Source organism: Oncorhynchus mykiss, chromosome 13 (genome assembly GCF_057628025.1).
Source record: "Oncorhynchus mykiss isolate SJ-2025 chromosome 13, ASM5762802v1, whole genome shotgun sequence".
NCBI classification, from domain to species: Eukaryota; Metazoa; Chordata; class Actinopteri; order Salmoniformes; family Salmonidae; genus Oncorhynchus; species Oncorhynchus mykiss.
Window position 1 is genome coordinate 62,898,871 of NC_143034.1, and position 17,500 is coordinate 62,916,370.

Below are 17,500 nucleotides of genomic sequence, written 5' to 3' on the forward strand. Positions count from 1 at the left end.
CACCTGGTCAGTCTATGTCATGGAAAGAGCAGGTGTTCTTAATGGTTTGTACACTCAGTGTATACATCTGGTTCATGGGTAAATGAAGTGACTTGTCTCCTGTTGTGTGTCTATGTGCCCAATAGAGGGAGCCCCAGGTCTCTATTACAGCTCTCTCTAGCTGACAGCCCAAGTCAGAAGTTCACATCTCGCTCAATACAGTCCTGTCCATACACTCCAGGAGTGCTCATTAAACACACACACACACACACACACACACACACACACACACACACACACACACACACACAACAAGAGACTCTGTACCACCGCCATGACATCCGTCACTCAGGACTGCCTCTACCAGTACTCATCATTCAGTCCTTCATCCAGGAATAGAAACACAGGAAAGAACATCTCTTCTATTATAGTCCCAGCTTCTTCTTCTTTGAAGTCTCTTTTAGTGCAGATCACAGATATTGCTGTATATAAATGACATGGTCATACAGAAAGAGTTATTACACTTCACTACGTCGCTAACTCTCATTACTGTATCTGTAATAGAATCACATTGTAGTTAGAGACGACTGGACATCTAACTAGAGGTGAATAATCACACAAATACAATTGTACAAATACTGTATTAGGGTTGAGATCATTTTTTTCTTCCTTTTTTGGAAGGCTCAGGATCTTCAGTGTTTATACAGATAAGCACCTAATGCCCATAAAAACCTTTGACAGAGCCGGGATACCTACTTCCTAATCTTTATATGACTCATGACTCAGTATTCATAAACCATCTCAGAGCAGGAATGCCCCTCATCTTCTTCATTGTGATCTAAAAGGCACATGTTCCCAGATCAGCACTCGTACTCTGAGAGGCTTTGTGAATATGGGCCCTGGTTTGTGCTCAGGTAATGTTTGTTTATATCAACTGGGCATGGTATTTGCCTCACTCAACCCTGTGCCCCTTGCCAGCATAATCCACTATGACCCTGCCCTGGCAGCACAATTACAAAATATACTATTTCTAAAATTAAACGAGATTTGTAGAAATCTGGACGGAAGGCAGCTCAATCCCCATGAAAAGCTTTTGAAATTCAGATGCCATGTTGTATAACAAAGTGATGTCCGCATGCAGCAGCCGTAGTAGTGTTGTAGCGTCAGTAGTAGTGTAGTATAAGTAGTAATGCAGCATCAGTAGTAGTGTAGCATCAGCAGTGTTGTAGCATCAGTAGTAGTGTAGCATCAGTAGTAGTGTAGTATAAGTAGTAATACAGCCGTAGTAGTGTTGTAGCATCAGTAGTAGTGTAGTATAAGTAGTAATGCAGCATCAGTAGTAGTGTAGTATAAGTAGTAATGCAGCATCAGTAGTAGTGTAGCATCAGTAGTGTTGTAGTATAAGTAGTAGTGTAGTATCAGTAGTAGTGTAGTATCAGTAGTAGTGTAGTATCAGTAGTGTTGTAGCATCAGTAGTAGTGTAGTATCAGTAGTAGTGTAGTATCAGTAGTAGTGTAGTATCAGTAGTAGTGTAGTATCAGTAGTAGTCTAGTATCAGTAGTGTTGTAGCATCAGTAGTAGTGTAGTATAAGTAGTAGTGTAGTATCAGTAGTAATACAGCCGCAGTAGTGTTGTAGCATCAGTAGTAGTGTAGTATAAGTAGTAATGCAGCATCAGTAGTAGTGCAGCATCAGTAGTAGTGTAGCATCAGTAGTAGTGTAGCATCAGTAGTGTTGTAGCATCACTAGTAGTGTAGTATAAGGAGTAATGCAGCATCAGTATTAGTGTAGCATCAGTAGTAGTGTAGCATCCGTAGTAGTGTAGTATAAGTAGTAATGCAGCATCAGTAGTAGTGCAGCATCAGTAGTAGTGTAGCATCAGTAGTAGTGTAGCATCAGTAGTGTTGTAGCATCACTAGTAGTGTAGTATAAGGAGTAATGCAGCATCAGTAGTAGTGTAGTATCAGTAGTGTTGTAGCATCAGTAGTAGTGTAGCATCATTAGTAGTGTAGTATAAGTAGTAGTGTAGTATAAGGAGTAATGCAGCATCAGTAGTAGTGTAGTATCAGTAGTGTTGTAGCATCAGTAGTAGTGTAGTATAAGTAGTGTTGTAGCATCAGTAATAGTGTAGCATCATTAGTAGTGTAGTATAAGTAGTAGTGTAGTATCAGTAATAGTGTAGCATCAGTAGTAGTGTAGTATCAGTAGTGTTGTAGCATCAGTAGTAGTGTAGTATAAGTAGTGTTGTAGCATCAGTAATAGTGTAGCATCATTAGTAGTGTAGTATAAGTAGTAATACAGCCGCAGTAGTGTTGTAGCATCAGTAGTAGTGCAGTATAAATAGTAATACAGCATCAGTAGTAGTGTAGTATAAGTAGTAATGCAGCATCAGTAGTAGTGTAGTATCAGTAGTAGTGTAGTATAAGTAGTAGTGTAGTATAAGTAGTAATGCAGCATCAGTAGTAGTGTAGTATCAGTAGTAGTGTAGCATCAGTAGTGTTGTAGCATCAGTAGTGTTGTAGCATCAGTAGTAGTGTAGTATAAGTAGTAATGCAGCATCAGTAGTAGTGTAGTATAAGTAGTAATGCAGCATCAGTAGTAGTGTAGCATCAGTAGTGTTGTAGCATCAGTAGTAGTGTAGTATAAGTAGTAATGCAGCATCAGTAGTAGTGTAGTATCATTAGTAGTGTAGTATAAGTAGTAATGCAGCATCAGTAGTAGTGTAGTATCAGTAGTAGTGTAGCATCAGTAGTAGTGTAGTATAAGTAGTAGTGTAGTATAAGTAGTAATGCAGCATCAGTAGTAGTGTAGTATCAGTAGTAGTGTAGTATAAGTAGTAATGCAGCATCAGTAGTAGTGTAGTATCAGTAGTAGTGTAGCATCAGTAGTGTTGTAGCATCAGTAGTGTTGTAGCATCAGTAGTAGTGTAGTATCAGTAGTAGTGTAGTATCAGTAGTAGTGTAGTATCATTAGTAGTGTAGTATCAGTATTAGTGTAGTATCAGTAGTAGTGTAGTATCAGTAGTAGTGTAGTATCATTAGTAGTGTAGTATAAGTAGTAATGCAGCATCAGTATTAGTGTAGTATCAGTAGTAGTGTAGTATCAGTAGTAGTGTAGTATCATTAGTAGTGTAGTATCAGTATTAGTGTAGTATCAGTAGTAGTGTAGTATCAGTAGTAGTTTAGTATCAGTAGTAGTGCAGCATCAGTAGTAGTGTAGCATCAGTAGTAGTGTAGTATCAGTATTAGTGTAGCATCAGTAGTAGTGTAGTATCAGTAGTAGTGAAGTATCAGTAGTAGTGTAGTATCAGTAGTAGTGTAGTATCAGTATTAGTGTAGCATCAGTAGTAGTGTAGTATCAGTAGTAGTGAAGTATCAGTAGTAGTGTAGTATCAGTAGTAGTGTAGCATCAGTAGTAGTGTAGTATCAGTAGTAGTGTAGTATCAGTAGTAGTGTAGCATCAGTGCATGTCTGGTAATCTGATGAGCTGGGTTGATTCCCACTGTTCAACAGTAGAGTAGAGAGAGAATCACACACACTGTACCCGGGCTCCCGAGTGGCGCAGCGGTCTAAGGCACTGCATTTCAGTGCAAGAAGCATCACTGTAGTCCCTGGTTTGAATCCAGACTGCATCACATCCAGCTGTGATTGGGTGGCGCACAATTGGCCCAGGATCGGCCGGGGTAGGCTGTAATTGTAAATAAGAATTTGTTCTTATCTGACTTGCCTAGTTAAATAAATAAAATAGTTTTATGTCTGTTATGCTGCTTCTGCTTTCCATTGATTCCCAGGGCTTTGGAGTCTGTTTTTAAACAGTTTATTTGACCTCATATGATAATAAAGGATGACATGGATGAGCTCTACTCAATCAAAACAGGTGTCTGGAAGTAACAAACTATTCTCATTTTGAACGGTGAGAATGTATGTTTAGAGTCATTCAGCACATTCACTCAATTTACTTCCACTCCATACAAAGCATTATTTACCCCAGAGGAACAATATCTCTGGGCCAAGCAGTGGTTCTCTCACAGCTCTGGGTGAATATAATGTAGACTTTAGCTCTTCTCTCAAACTGAAGCATGCCAGCTCCTACTAAATGTATCTTCTTATCAACACAAACACACTGACATCACTGTGTTTCTCAGCTCAGTGGCTCCACGAACTGTGTGTGTCACTGGCTGGGTCCTTGGATGCCCCTGTGTGTGTGTGTGTGTGTGTGTGTGTGTGTGTGTGTGTGTGTGTGTGTGTGTGTGTGTGTGTGTGTGTGTGTGTGTGTGTGTGTGTGTGTGTGTGTGTGTGTGTGTGTGTGTGTGGTGTGTGTGTGTTTTCTGACAGGAGCTTAGACAGCAGAAATGGACGTGTCTGCATCCATGTGTCTGTGATGGTTAAACTCCAGAGCTAACTGGAGATCCCTATTGGCCCTAGGTTATTGTTTTGGTCTTGGAAGGAGAGAGAGGAGCAGGGGAAATAAGGATGAGAGGTGGAAGGGAGGGGAGAAGAGGAGAGTAGGGTGAAGGGGGGTGAGAAGAGCTGGGTACAGGAGGACAGAGATAGAGGGAGGAGGAAATGAGAGAGATGGATAATCAAAAGAGAGTGAGGGACAGTACAAGAGGGATGGAGAGGGAGGGGAAGAGGGAGATGGAAAGAGGGAGAGAGGAAAGAGGGAGAGGGGAAGGAGGGAGAGGGGAAGGACGGAGAGGGGAAGGACGGAGAGGGGAGAGGGGAAGGAGGGTTGAGGGGAAGGAGGGAGAGGGGAAATAGGGAGAGGGAAAGAGGGAGGGGGAAGGAGGGAAAGAGGGAGAGGGGAAGGAGGGAGAGGGGAAGGACGGAGAGGGGAAGGACGGAGAGGGGAGAGGGGAAGGAGGGTTGAGGGGAAGGAGGGAGAGGGGAAGGAAGGAGGGAGAGGGGAAAGATGAAGAGGGGAGAGCGGAAAAAAGTAGAAGGGAAAGAGGGAGGGAAGGAGAGAGAAAGGAAAGAGGTAGAGGGAGAGGTGAAGGAGGGAGAGGGGAAAGAGAGAGAGGGGAAAGAGGGAGAGAGGAAGGAGGAAGAGGGGAAGGAGGGAGATGGGAAAGAGGGAGAGGAGAAAGAGGGATAGGGGAAAGAGGGAGAGGGGAAAGAGGGAGAGGGGAAAGAGGTAGAGGGAGAGGTGAAGGAGGGAGAGGGGAAAGAGAGAGAGGGGAAAGAGGGAGAGAGGAAGGAGGAAGAGGGGAAGGAGGGAGATGGGAAAGAGGGAGAGGAGAAAGAGGGATAGGGGAAAGAGGGAGAGGGGAAAGAGGAGAGGGGAAAGAGGGAGATGAGAAAGAGGGATAGGGGAAAGAGGGAGAGGGGAAAGAGGGAGAGGGGAAAGAGGGAGAGGGGAAGGAGGGAGAGGAGAAAGAGGGAGAGGGGAATGCTGGATTATTCAAGGAGAGAGGGGAGCAGGTTTACTTAGGAGGAAGTGGGGAAGGATATATAGATGAGAGGGGGATGAAAAGTGAGGACTGCAGGCAGGGATGTTTAGGAAAATAGGAGTGAGGGATTGTACATGATAGCGGGGTATTGAAGGAGAGAGCTGTGAGGAGGGAGAGGAAAATACAGTTTTAGAGAAGTAGAGGAAGACGTTATTGCAGGACAGAGGAGAAAAGGAGGGGGAGATGAGAGGAGAGATGAGGACAGGTGAAAGTGAGGAGAGGGCAGTGTTATGGAAAGAGGTAGAGTGAGAGAGAGAGAGAGAGAGAGAGAGAGAGAGAGAGAGAGAGAGAGGGGGAAAGAGAGAGAGAGAGAAGCAAAGAGAGAAAGGGAAAGAGAGAGAGAAAGAGTGAGAGAGGGAAAAAGAGAGAAAGTGGGAGGGACAAAAAGAGTGTGGAGAGGCGTATTGTATTGGAGAGAGCCTTGGAGATGTGTTTGTGTTTTCTTGGCTGGACAGATTTAATCAACTTCACATGGCGCTGCACCAGAATGGCCTCCACATGTCTGTGGAAGCCACAGGGAACATACACAATCTGATGCCACTGTTCAGTCCTCAGCTTGGCAGACCTTCTGGCTCAAATACATTGCTTCTCTCTTTTTGTTTTCTTTCTCTCTCTCTCTCTCTGTCATTCTTTCGCTCATTTTTAGTGACATTCTCTCATCCACTCTATCTTCCATTTCTCTCAGTCTCTTTCTGTCTTTTTTTCTCTTAATCTCTCTCTCTGTCTTGTGTTGTCACGCCCTGGCCATAGAGAGCCGGGTATGGTTCTCAATCAGGGACAGCTGTCTATCGTTGTCTCTGATTGGGAATCATACTTATGCAGCCTGTTTTGCCACCTTAGTTGTGGGTAGTTGTCTGTGTTAGTGGCCTGTATAGCCCTAGTCAGCGTCACGTTCGTGTTTGTTGTTTTGTTGGCGACATTCTTAATAAAAGAAAATGTACGCTCATCACGCTGCACCTTGGTCCGGTCATTTCCCTGACGACGTTCGTGACAGAACTACCCACCACAAACGGACCAAGCAGCGTGGTAAGGAGGACTGGACATGGGAGGACATCCTGAACGGGAAAGGATCCTGGACGTGGGAGGACATCCTGAACGGGAAAGGATCCTGGACATGGGAGGAGATCCTGGCGGGAAAGGATTGCCTGCTGTGGGAGCAGGTGGAAGCAGCGAGGAAGGCGGAGGCAGCAAGTAAAAGGGCCCAGGATTACACAGGGTCACGGCTGGCACGAAAGACCGGGAGGCCACTCCAAAAAATGTTTTGGGGGTGCACACGAGGAGATTGGCTGAGTCAGGTTGGAGACCTGAGCCAACTCCTTGTGCTTACCGTAGGGAGCGTGGTACTGGTCAGGCACCGTGTCTCCAGTGCGCGTTCACAGCCCGGTGCGCTACATTCCAGCTCCCCGCATCGGCCGGCTAGAGTGGGCATCCAGCCAGGACGTGTGGTGCTGGCTCAGCGCATCTGGCCGCCAGTGCGTCTCTACGGGCCAGGATATCCTGCGTCGGCTCTGCGCACTGTGTCTCCGGTGCGTCTGCACAGCTCAGTGCGTCCTGTGCCAGCGCCCCACATTTGCCGGGCGAAGGTAACCATCTAGGCAACCATCCAGCCAGGACGGCCCAGTGTACCCGGTGCCTGCTCCAAGAACCAGGCCAGATGGCACGAAGCCTCCAGTGATGATCCATGGCACGAAGCCTCCAGTGATGATCCATGGCACGAAGCCTCCAGTGATGATCCATGGCACGAAGCCTCCAGTGATGATTCATGGCACGAAGCCTCCAGTGATGATCCATGGCACGAAGCCTCCAGTGATGATCCATGGCACGAAGCCTCCAGTGATGATTCATGGCACGAAGCCTCCAGTGATGATCCATGGCACGAAGCCTCCAGTGATGATCCATGGCACGAAGCCTCCAGTGATGATCCATGGCACGAAGCCTCCAGTGATGATCCATGGCACGAAGCCTCCAGTGATGATCCATGGCACGAAGCCTCCAGTGATGATCCATGGCACGAAGCCTCCAGTGATGATTCATGGCACGAAGCCTCCAGTGATGGTCCATGGCACGAAGCCTCCAGTGATGATCCATGGCACGAAGCCTCCAGTGATGATTCATGGCACGAAGCCTCCAGTGATGGTCCATGGCACGAAGCCTCCAGTGATGGTCCATGGTCCGGAGCCTGCAGCGATTATTCTCTATTTTGGTTAGGCCAGGGTGTGACTAGGGTGGGCATTCTAGTTTCTTTGTTTCTATGTTTTCTGTTTCTATGTTTTGGCCGGGTATGGTTCTCAATCAGGGACAGCTGTCTATCGTTGTCTCTGATTGGGAATCATACTTAGGCAGCCTGTTTTGCCACCATAGTTGTGGGTAGTTGTCTGTGTTAGTGGCCTGTATAGCCCTAGTCAGCTTCTCGTTCATTTTTGTTGTTTCTTGTTTTGTGACATTCTTAATAAAATAAAATGTACGCTCACCACGCTGCACCTTGGTCCGGTCATTTCCCTGACGACGTTCGTGACATGTGTGTTTCTATTGTATCTTTCTCTCTCTCTGGAATTGAGTCAGTAACCCTCTCTTCTTTGAGAGAGTCTGGTGGCCTTGTCAACTGTATCGACATCCCTGTCACTGTTAACTCATACTTTGGGATTTTGGCAATGAAACCCTTTATCTAGTTTCCCAGAGTCAGATGAACTTGTGGATAACATTTTAATGTCTCTTTATGAAGGAAGTTAGAGGTAGTTTCTCGGGCCAATGCTAACTAGCGTTAGCACAATGACTGGAAGTCTATGGGTATGTATCCCTTTAAGGTTGTCAATACATCTCACTGATAAAGAGTTACAGGCCATGCAAGCAGGAACACACACACCCACCAACAAACACGCACACTTGACATGTGGTAGTAACTAGGTATTTAGGAAAAAGGAAATGACAGAATATATCAAATAAACTGTGAAACACTGAATCTCATCACTGGCCATGTGTCTCACAGTCCCTGATTGTGTTGAAATGGGGAGGGGAGAGGCGAGGAGGGTACTGCCCACCCAGACTGAGACCGGGTATCAGATGGGGCCTCTGCCAACATTCCTCGTTGTCACAGGCCCGAACCGAACCATGTGTTTCCCATGCCAATAAAGCCCCTTTAAATGAAATTGAATTGAGAGAGGGAGAGGGAGATGAGAGGGAGATGAAAGAGAGACAGAAATATAAACAGGGAAGAGGCACACACATTCTGCGGACTAGGGTGGTATTAGGGTGCCACTCAAATGTTGTGTGTAGCATGTGACTGACCATGACATGTAGAATGCAGCTCATCACTCAGACTCCTTGAATAGCATGACACTTGTGCCATGCCACTCAACTGTAGCTAACATGCACTGTAAGTGTCATATAAATCATATATAGGTAGCATGTAGCATGTAGTCTGCGTCATGTCAGTCAAATGTATCGTAGCTAGCATGTAGCATGAAGTCTGCATCATGTCAGTCAAATGTATCGTAGCTAGCATGTAGCATGTAGTCTGTGTCATGATAGTCAAATGTATCGTAGCTAGCATGTAGCATGTAGTCTGTGACATGACAGTCAAATGTATCATAGCTAGCATGTAGCATGTCGTCTGTGTCATGACAGTCAAATGTATCGTAGCTAGCATGTAGCATGTAGTCTGTGACATAACAGTCAAATTATCGTAGCTAGCATGTAGCATGTAGTCTGTGTCATGTCAGTCAAATGTATTGTAGCTAGCATGTAGCATGTAGTCTGTGTCATGTCACTCACTACTCACAACTCATGTCACTTACAGATAGCTAGCATGTTTCATTTAGTCATGTCTCTCCCTTGTAGCGTGTGACTCACCTGTGACGTGTAGCCTGTCTCCGCTGACGTCGATCTTGAGGAAGATGCGTCCTCTGCGCTCCGTGTGGTCTGTCCCACACAGGCTTGGCACGTTCATCACACACTGATTGTGTACGTTCATGTCGCAGGCTGGACAAACACACACAAACACATTGAGTTTATATCAGGTTTAGGACCTGGTCATAATATGGTAAAGTTCAGCTAACTGGTCATGGTGAACACACACTCTGCAAGTTATCTGCTGTGCAATACCTAACAACAGTGTTTATTTGCCATTTCTACAATAGACCAGCCAGGTATTGGACAGGGCCTCTCTCTCTCTCTCTCTCTCTCTCTCTCTCTCTCTCTCTCTCTCTCTCTCTCTCTCTCTCTCTCTCTCTCTCTCCCCCCCTCTCTCTCTCTCCCCCTCTCTCTCTCTTTCTCTCTCTCTCTCTTTATCTCTCTCTCTCTCTCTCTCTCTCTCTCTCTCTCTCTCTCTCTCTCTCCCTCTTATTCCCTAAGCGTGTTAGAGGACAACACATTGAGTGTTTTTATTAGCGGCTAATGAAGCTAATGAAGACAAACAGGAGAGGGACCAGAGGGAGAGGAGGCTGCAGGCCTCCTTCCTACTTTCCTCACCCCCCTTCCCTATCCCCGATTTCTTTATCTTCATACACCCTCACCATACCTCTCTCCCCACATCTATCCAGCCCCACCATCATTCCTATCGTTCACCCTCGTCCCTACTCTACACTCATCTATCTCCGCCCACTCTACCTCAACCTATTCATCCCTCCTCTCTTTTTATAGGTGGGAGGACAGGAGAGCCCCAGTGGCAGCCAGATCGAGAGGCGGGGATGTAATAACTAATTTGTTGGCATCAGGCCTCAGGCCTCCCCACATCAATTTATATCAATCTGTTATAATTCTGCCACCAGAGACACTAGAGATGGATGGATGGAGAGGGAGGGAAGGAGGAAGGAAGGGTGATAGATGGGAAAGCTAGAGAGGTAGGAAGGGAGAGTGATAGATGTGGACAGGGAGAGATGGAGAGAGAATGACGAGTGTGGGGAGGGAACAAGAGTGGGTTGAGAGAGGATGGGAAAGATAGATAAGATATAAGAGAGAGAGAAGAGAGAAGAGAGAAGAAAGAAAGAAAGAAGAGTTGAAGAGGGAGGTGGGACATTTGGAGAGATAGGGAGCGATATGGAGAGAGTAGAAAATGTGTGGGGAGGGGAGCGGGTTGAGAGGTAGTGAGGGGATGGGAGTGGGTTGAGAGGTAGTGAGGGGGTGAGGGGGTGGGAGTGGGTTGAGAGGTAGTGAGGGGATGGGAGTGAGTTGAGAGGTAGTGTGGGGGTGGGAGTGAGTTGAGAGGTAGGGAGGGGATGGGAGTGGGTTGAGAGGTAGTGAGGGGAGGGGAGCGGGTTGAGAGGTAGTGAGGGGATGGGAGTGGGTTGAGAGGTAGTGAGGGGATGGGAGTGGGTTGAGAGGTAGTGAGGGGGTGAGGGGGTGGGTTGAGAGGTAGTGAGGGGATGGGAGTGGGTTGAGAGGTAGTGAGGGGATGGGAGTGGGTTGAGAGGTAGTGAGGGGATGGAAGTGGGTTGAGAGGTAGTGAGGGGATGGGAGTGGGTTGAGAGGTAGTGAGGGGGTGGGAGTGAGTTGAGAGGTAGTAAGGGGATGGGAGTGGGTTGAGAGGTAGGGAGGGGATGGGAGTGGGTTGAGAGGTAGTGAGGCGATGGGAGTGGGTTGAGAGGTAGTGAGGGGATGGGAGTGGGTTGAGAGGTAGTGAGGGGATGGGAGTGGGTTGAGAGGTAGTGAGGGGATGGGAGTGGGAGTGGGTTGAGAGGTAGTGAGGGGATGGGATTGGGTTGAGAGGTAGTGAGGGGATGGGAGTGGGTTGAGAGGTAGGGAGGGGATAGGAGTGGGTTGAGAGGTAGTGAGGGGATGGGAGTGGGTTGAGAGGTAGTGAGGGGATGGGAGTTGGTTGAGAGGTTGTGAGGGGATGGGAGTGGGTTGAGAGGTAGTGAGGGGATGGGAGTGGGTGAGAGGTAGGGAGGGGATGGGAGTGGGTTGAGAGGTAGGGAGGGGATGGGAGTGGGTTGAGAGGTAGTGAGGGGATGGGAGGGGATGGGAGTGGGTTGAGAGGTAGTGAGGCGATGGGAGTGGGTTGAGAGGTAGTGAGGGGATGGGAGTGGGTTGAGAGGTAGTGAGGGGATGGGAGTGGGTTGAGAGGTAGTGAGGGGATGGGAGTGGGAGTGGGTTGAGAGGTAGTGAGGGGATGGGAGTGGGTTGAGAGGTAGTGAGGGGATGGGGTGGGTTGAGAGGTAGGGAGGGGATAGGAGTGGGTTGTAGAGGTAGTGAGGGGATGGGAGTGGGTTGAGAGGTAGTGAGGGGATGGGAGTTGGTTGAGAGGTTGTGAGGGATGGGAGTGGGTTGAGAGGTGTGAGGGGATGGGAGTGGGTTGAGAGGTAGTGAGGGATGGGAGTGGGTTGAGAGGTAGGGGAGGGGATGGGAGATGGGTTGAGAGGTAGTGAGGGGATGGGAGTGGGTTGAGAGGTAGGGAGGGGATGGGAGTGGGTTGACAGGTAGGGAGGGGATGGGAGTGGGTTGAGAGGTAGTGAGGAGATGGGAGTAGGTTGAGAGGTAGTGAGGGGATGGGAGTGAGAGTGGGTTGACAGGTAGTGAGGGGATGGGAGTGGGTTGAGAGGTAGTGAGGGGATGGGAGTGGGTGAGAGGTAGGGAGGGGATGGGAGTGGGTTGAGAGGTAGTGAGGGGATGGGAGTGGGTTGAGAGGTAGTGAGGGGATGGGAGTGGGTGAGAGGGAGTGAGGGGATGGGAGTGGGTTGAGAGGTAGTGAGGGGATGGGGTGGGATGAGAGGTAGGGAGGGGATGGGAGTGGGTTGAGAAGTAGGGAGGGGATGGGAGTGGGTTGAGAGGTAGTGAGGGGATGGGAGTGGGTTGAGAGGTAGTGAGGGGATGGGAGTGGGTTGAGAGGTAGTGAGGGGATGGGAGTGAGTTGAGAGGTAGTGTGGGGGTGAGGGGATGGGAGTGGGTTGAGAGGTAGTGAGGGGGTGGGAGTGAGTTGAGAGGTAGTGAGGGGATGGGAGTGAGTTGAGAGGTAGTGTGGGGGTGGGAGTGAGTTGAGAGGTAGTGGGGGGGTGGGAGTGGGTGAGAGGTAGTGAGGGGGTGAGGGGGTGGAGTGGGTTGAGAGGTAGTGAGGGGGTGGGAGTGAGTTGAGAGGTAGTGAGGGGGTGAGGGGGTGGAGTGGGTTGAGAGGTAGTGAGGGGGTGGGAGTGAGTTGAGAGGTAGTGTGGGGGTGAGGGGATGGGAGTGGGTTGAGAGGTAGTGAGGGGGTGGGAGTGAGTTGAGAGGTAGTGAGGGGATGGGAGTGAGTTGAGAGGTAGTGTGGGGGAGGGAGTGAGTTGAGAGGTAGTGTGGGGGTGGGGAGTGAGTGAGAGGTAGTGAGGGGGTGGGAGTGGGTGAGGGTAGTGAGGGGATGGGAGTGAGTTAAGAGGTAGTGAGGGGTGAGGGGGTGGGAGGTGGGTTGAGAGGTAGTGAGGGGGTGGGAGTGGGTTGAGAGTAGTGAGGGGGTGGGAGTGAGTTGAGAGGTAGGGAGGGGATGGGAGTGAGTTGAGAGGGTAGTGAGGGGGTGAGGGGGTGGAGTGGATTGAGAGGTAGTGAGGGGGTGGGAGTGAGTTGAGAGGTAGTGTGGGGGTGAGGGGATGGGAGTGGGTTGAGAGGTAGTGAGGGGGTGGGAGTGAGTTGAGAGGTAGTGAGGGGATGGGAGTGAGTTGAGAGTAGTGTGGGGGTGGGAGTGAGTTGAGAGGTAGTGTGGGGTGGGTGAGTGAGTTGAGAGGTAGTGAGGGGGTGGGAGTGGGTTGAGAGGTAGTGAGGGGATGGGAGTGAGTTAAGAGGTAGTGAGGGGGTGAGGGGGTGGGAGTGGGTTGAGAGGTAGTGAGGGGGTGGGAGTGGGTTGAGAGGTAGTGAGGGGGTGGGAGTGAGTTGAGAGGTAGGGAGGGGATGGGAGTGGGTTGAGAGGTAGTGAGGGGGTGGGAGTGAGTTGAGAGGTAGTGTGGGGGTGGGAGTGAGTTGAGATGTAGTGAGGGGGTGGGAGTGGGATGAGAGGTACTAAGGGGGTGGGAGTGAGTTGAGAGTAGTGAGGGGTTGAGGGGGTGGGAGTGGGTTGAGAGGTAGTGAGGGGATGGAGTGAGTTGAGAGGTAGTGAGGGGGTGGGAGTGGGTTGAGAGGTAGTGAGTGGGTGAGATTGAGTTGAGAGGTAGTGAGGGGGTGAGGGGTGGGAGTGGGTTGAGGTTAGTGAGGGGGTGAGGGGTGGGAGTGGGTTGAGAGGTAGTGAGGGGATGGGAGTGAGTTGAGAGGTAGTGAGGGGGTGGGAGTGGGTTGAGAGGTAGTGAGGGGGTGAGGGGGTGGGAGTGGGTTGAGAGGTAGTGAGGGGGTGGGAGGTGTGAGAGGTAGTGAGGGGGTGAGGGAGTGGGTTGAGAGGTAGTGAGGGTGTGAGGGGTTGGAGTGGGTTGAGAGGTAGTGAGGGGGTGAGTGGGTGGGAGTGAGTTGAGATGTAGTGAGGGGGTGAGTGGGAAGGAGTGGGTTGGAGTGGTAGTGGGAGTGAGTTGAGAGGTAGTGAGGGGATGGAGTGGGAGTGGGTTGAGAGGTAGTGAGGGGATGGGAGTGGGTTGAGAGGTAGTGAGGGGATGGGAGTGGGTTGAGAGGTAGGGAGGGGATAGGAGTGGGTTGAGAGGTAGTGAGGGGATGGGAGTGGGTTGAGAGGTAGTGAGGGGATGGGAGTGGTTGAGAGGTTGTGAGGGATGGGAGTGGGTTGAGAGTAGTGAGGGGATGGGAGTGGTTGAGAGGTAGGGAGGGGATGGGAGTGGGTTGAGAGGTAGGGAGGGGATGGGAGTGGGTTGAGAGGTAGTGAGGGATGGGAGGGGTGGGAGTGGGTTGAGAGGTAGTGAGGCGATGGGAGTGGGTTGAGAGGTAGTGAGGGGATGGGAGTGGGTTGAGAGGTAGTGAGGGGATGGGAGTGGGTTGAGAGGTAGTGAGGGGATGGGAGTGGGAGTGGGTTGAGAGGTTAGTGAGGGGATGGGAGTGGGTTGAGAGGTAGGGAGGTTATGGGAGTGGGTTGACAGGTAGGGAGGGGATGGGAGTGGGTTGAGAGGTAGTGAGGAGATGGGAGTAGGTTGAGAGGTAGTGAGGGGATGGGAGTGGGTTGAGAGGTATGTGAGGGGATGGGAGTGGGATGAAAGGTAGGGAGGGGATGGGAGTGGGTTGAGAAGTAGGGAGGGGATGGGAGTGGGTTGAGAGGTAGTGAGGGGATGGGAGTGGGTTGAGAGGTAGTGAGGGGATGGGAGTGGGTTGAGAGGTAGTGAGGGGATGGGAGTGAGTTGAGAGGTAGTGTGGGGGTGAGGGGATGGGAGTGGGTTGAGAGGTAGTGAGGGGGTGGGAGTGAGTTGAGAGGTAGTGAGGGGTGGGAGTGAGTTGAGAGGTAGTGTGGGGGTGGGAGTGAGTTGAGAGGTAGTGGGGGGGTGGGAGTGGGTTGAGAGGTAGTGAGGGGTGAGGGGGTGGAGTGGGTTGAAGGTAGTGAGGGGGTGGGAGTGAGTTGAGAGGTAGTGTGGGGGTGAGGGGATGGGAGTGGGTTGAGAGGTAGTGAGGGGGTGGGAGTGAGTTGAGAGGTAGTGAGTGGATGGGAGTGAGTTGAGAGGTAGTGTGGGGTGGAGTGAGTTGAGAGGTAGTGTGGGGGTGGGAGTGAGTTGAGAGGTAGTGAGGGGGTGGAGTGGGTTGAGAGGTAGGTGAGGGGATGGGAGTGAGTTAAGAGGTAGTGAGGGGTGAGGGGGTGGGAGTGGGTTGAGAGGTAGTGAGGGGGTGGGAGTCGGTTGAGAGGTAGTGAGGGGTTGGGAGTGAGTTGAGAGGTAGGGAGGGGATGGGAGTGGGTTGAGAGGTAGTGAGGGGGTGGGAGTGAGTTGAGAGGTAGTGTGGGGGTGGGAGTGAGTTGAGAGGTAGTGAGGGGGTGGGAGTGGGATGAGAGGTAGTAAGGGGGGGAGTGAGTTGAGAGGTAGTGAGGGGGTGAGGGGGTGGGAGTGGGTTGAGAGGTAGTGAGGGGATGGGGAGTGAGTTGAGGAGGTAGTGAGGGGGTGGGAGTGGGTTGAGAGGTAGTGAGGGGTGGGAGTGAGTTGAGGAGGTAGTGAGGGGGTGAGGGGGTGGGAGTGGGTTGAGAGGTAGTGAGGGGGTGAGGGGGTGGGAGTGGGTTGAGAGGTAGTGAGGGGATGGGAGTGAGTTGAGAGGTAGTGAGGGGGTGGGAGTGGGTTGAGGAGGTAGTGAGGGGGTGAGGGGGTGGGAGTGGGTTGAGAGGTAGTGAGGGGGTGGGAGTGAGTTGAGAGGTAGTGAGGGGGTGAGGGAGTGGGGTTGAGAGGTAGTGAGGGTGTGAGGGGGTGGGAGTGGGTTGAGAGGTAGTGAGGGGGTGAGTGGGTGGGAGTGAGTTGAGAGGTAGTGAGGGGGTGAGTGGGTGGGAGTGGGTTGAGTGGTAGTGGGAGTGAGTTGAGAGGTAGTGAGGGGATGGGAGTGGGGTTGAGAGGTAGGGAGGGGATGGGAGTGGGTTGAGAGGTAGTGAGGGGATGGGAGTGGGTTGAGAGTTAGGGAGGGGATGGGAGTGGGTTGAGAGGTAGTGAGGGGTTGAGAGGTTGTGAGGGGATGGGAGTGGGTTGAGAGGTAGGGAGGGGGTGGGAGTGGGTTGAGAGGTTGTGAGGGGGTGAGGGGGTGGGAGTGGGTTGAGAGGTAGTGAGGGGGTGGGAGTGAGTTGAGAAGTAGTGTGGGGGTGAGGGGATGGCAGTGGGTTGAGAGGTAGTGAGGGGGTGGGAGTGAGTTGAGAGGGAGTGAGGGGGTGGGAGAGGGTTGAGAGGTAGTGAGGGGATGGGAGTGGGATGAGAGGTCGTGAGGGGATGGGAGTGGGTTGAGAGGTAGTGAGGGGATGGGAGTGGGTTGAGAGGTAGGGAGGGGGTGGGAGTGGGTTGAGAGGTTGTGAGGGGGTGAGGGGGTGGAGTGGGTTGAGAGGTAGTGAGGGGGTGGGAGTGAGTTGAGAAGTAGTGTGGGGGTGAGGGGATGGCAGTGGGTTGAGAGGTAGTGAGGGGGTGGGAGTGAGTTGAGAGGTAGTGAGGGGATGGGAGTGAGTTGAGAGGTAGTGAGGGGGTGGGAGTGAGAGGTAGTGAGGGGGTGGGAGTGAGAGGTAGTGTGGGGGTGGGAGTGAGTGAGAGGTAGTGTGGGGGTGGGAGTGAGTTGAGAGGTAGTGGGGGTGGGAGTGGGTTGAGAGGTAGTGAGGGGGTGGGAGTGAGTTGAGAGGTAGTGTGGGGGTGGGAGTGAGTTGAGAGGTAGTGAGGGGGTGAGGGGGTGGGAGTGGGTTGAGAGGTAGTGAGGGGGTGGGAGTGAGTTGAGAGGTAGTGAGGGGTTGAGAGGTTGTGAGGGGATGGGAGTGGGTTGAGAGGTAGGGAGGGGGTGGGAGTGGGTTGAGAGGTTGTGAGGGGGTGGGAGTGGGTTGAGAGGTAGTGAGGGGGTGGGAGTGAGTTGAGAAGTAGTGTGGGGGTGAGGGGATGGCAGTGGGTTGAGAGGTAGTGAGGGGATGGGAGTGGGTTGAGAGGTAGGGAGGTTATGGGAGTGGGTTGACAGGTAGGGAGGGGATGGGAGTGGGTTGAGAGGTAGTGAGGAGATGGGAGTAGGTTGAGAGGTAGTGAGGGGATGGAGTGAGAGTGGGTTGACAGGTAGTGAGGGGATGGGAGTGGGTTGAGAGGTAGTGAGGGGATGGGAGTGGGTTGAGAGGTAGGGAGGGGATGGGAGTGGGTTGAGAGGTAGTGAGGGGATGGGAGTGGGTTGAGAGGTAGTGAGGGGATGGGTGTGGGTTGAGAGGGAGTGAGGGGATGGGACTGGGTTGAGAGGTAGTGAGGGGATGGGAGTGGGATGAAAGGTAGGGAGGGGATGGGTGTGGGTTGAGAAGTAGGGAGGGGATGGGAGTGGGTTGAGAGGTAGTGAGGGGATGGGAGTGGGTTGAGAGGTAGTGAGGGGATGGGAGTGGGTTGAGAGGTAGTGAGGGGATGGGAGTGAGTTGAGAGGTAGTGTGGGGGTGAGGGGATGGGAGTGGGTTGAGAGGTAGTGAGGGGGTGGGAGTGAGTTGAGAGGTAGTGAGGGGATGGGAGTGAGTTGAGAGGTAGTGTGGGGGTGGGAGTGAGTTGAGAGGTAGTGGGGGGGT

The 17,500-nt window shown here is 51.4% G+C and overlaps 1 protein-coding gene across 1 annotated transcript in view; it reads right to left on the reverse strand.

Annotated features, from left to right (window-relative positions):
* The window catches only part of LOC110486800 (protein kinase C alpha type), a 206,491-nt gene that overhangs the window by 37,769 nt on the left and 151,222 nt on the right, over positions 1-17,500 (reverse strand). Inside the window, exon 5 of the mRNA XM_090197092.1 lies at positions 9,277-9,405. Coding sequence (XP_090053218.1) covers positions 9,277-9,405 — 129 coding nt within the window. The remainder of the gene's footprint in view (positions 1-9,276; positions 9,406-17,500) is intronic.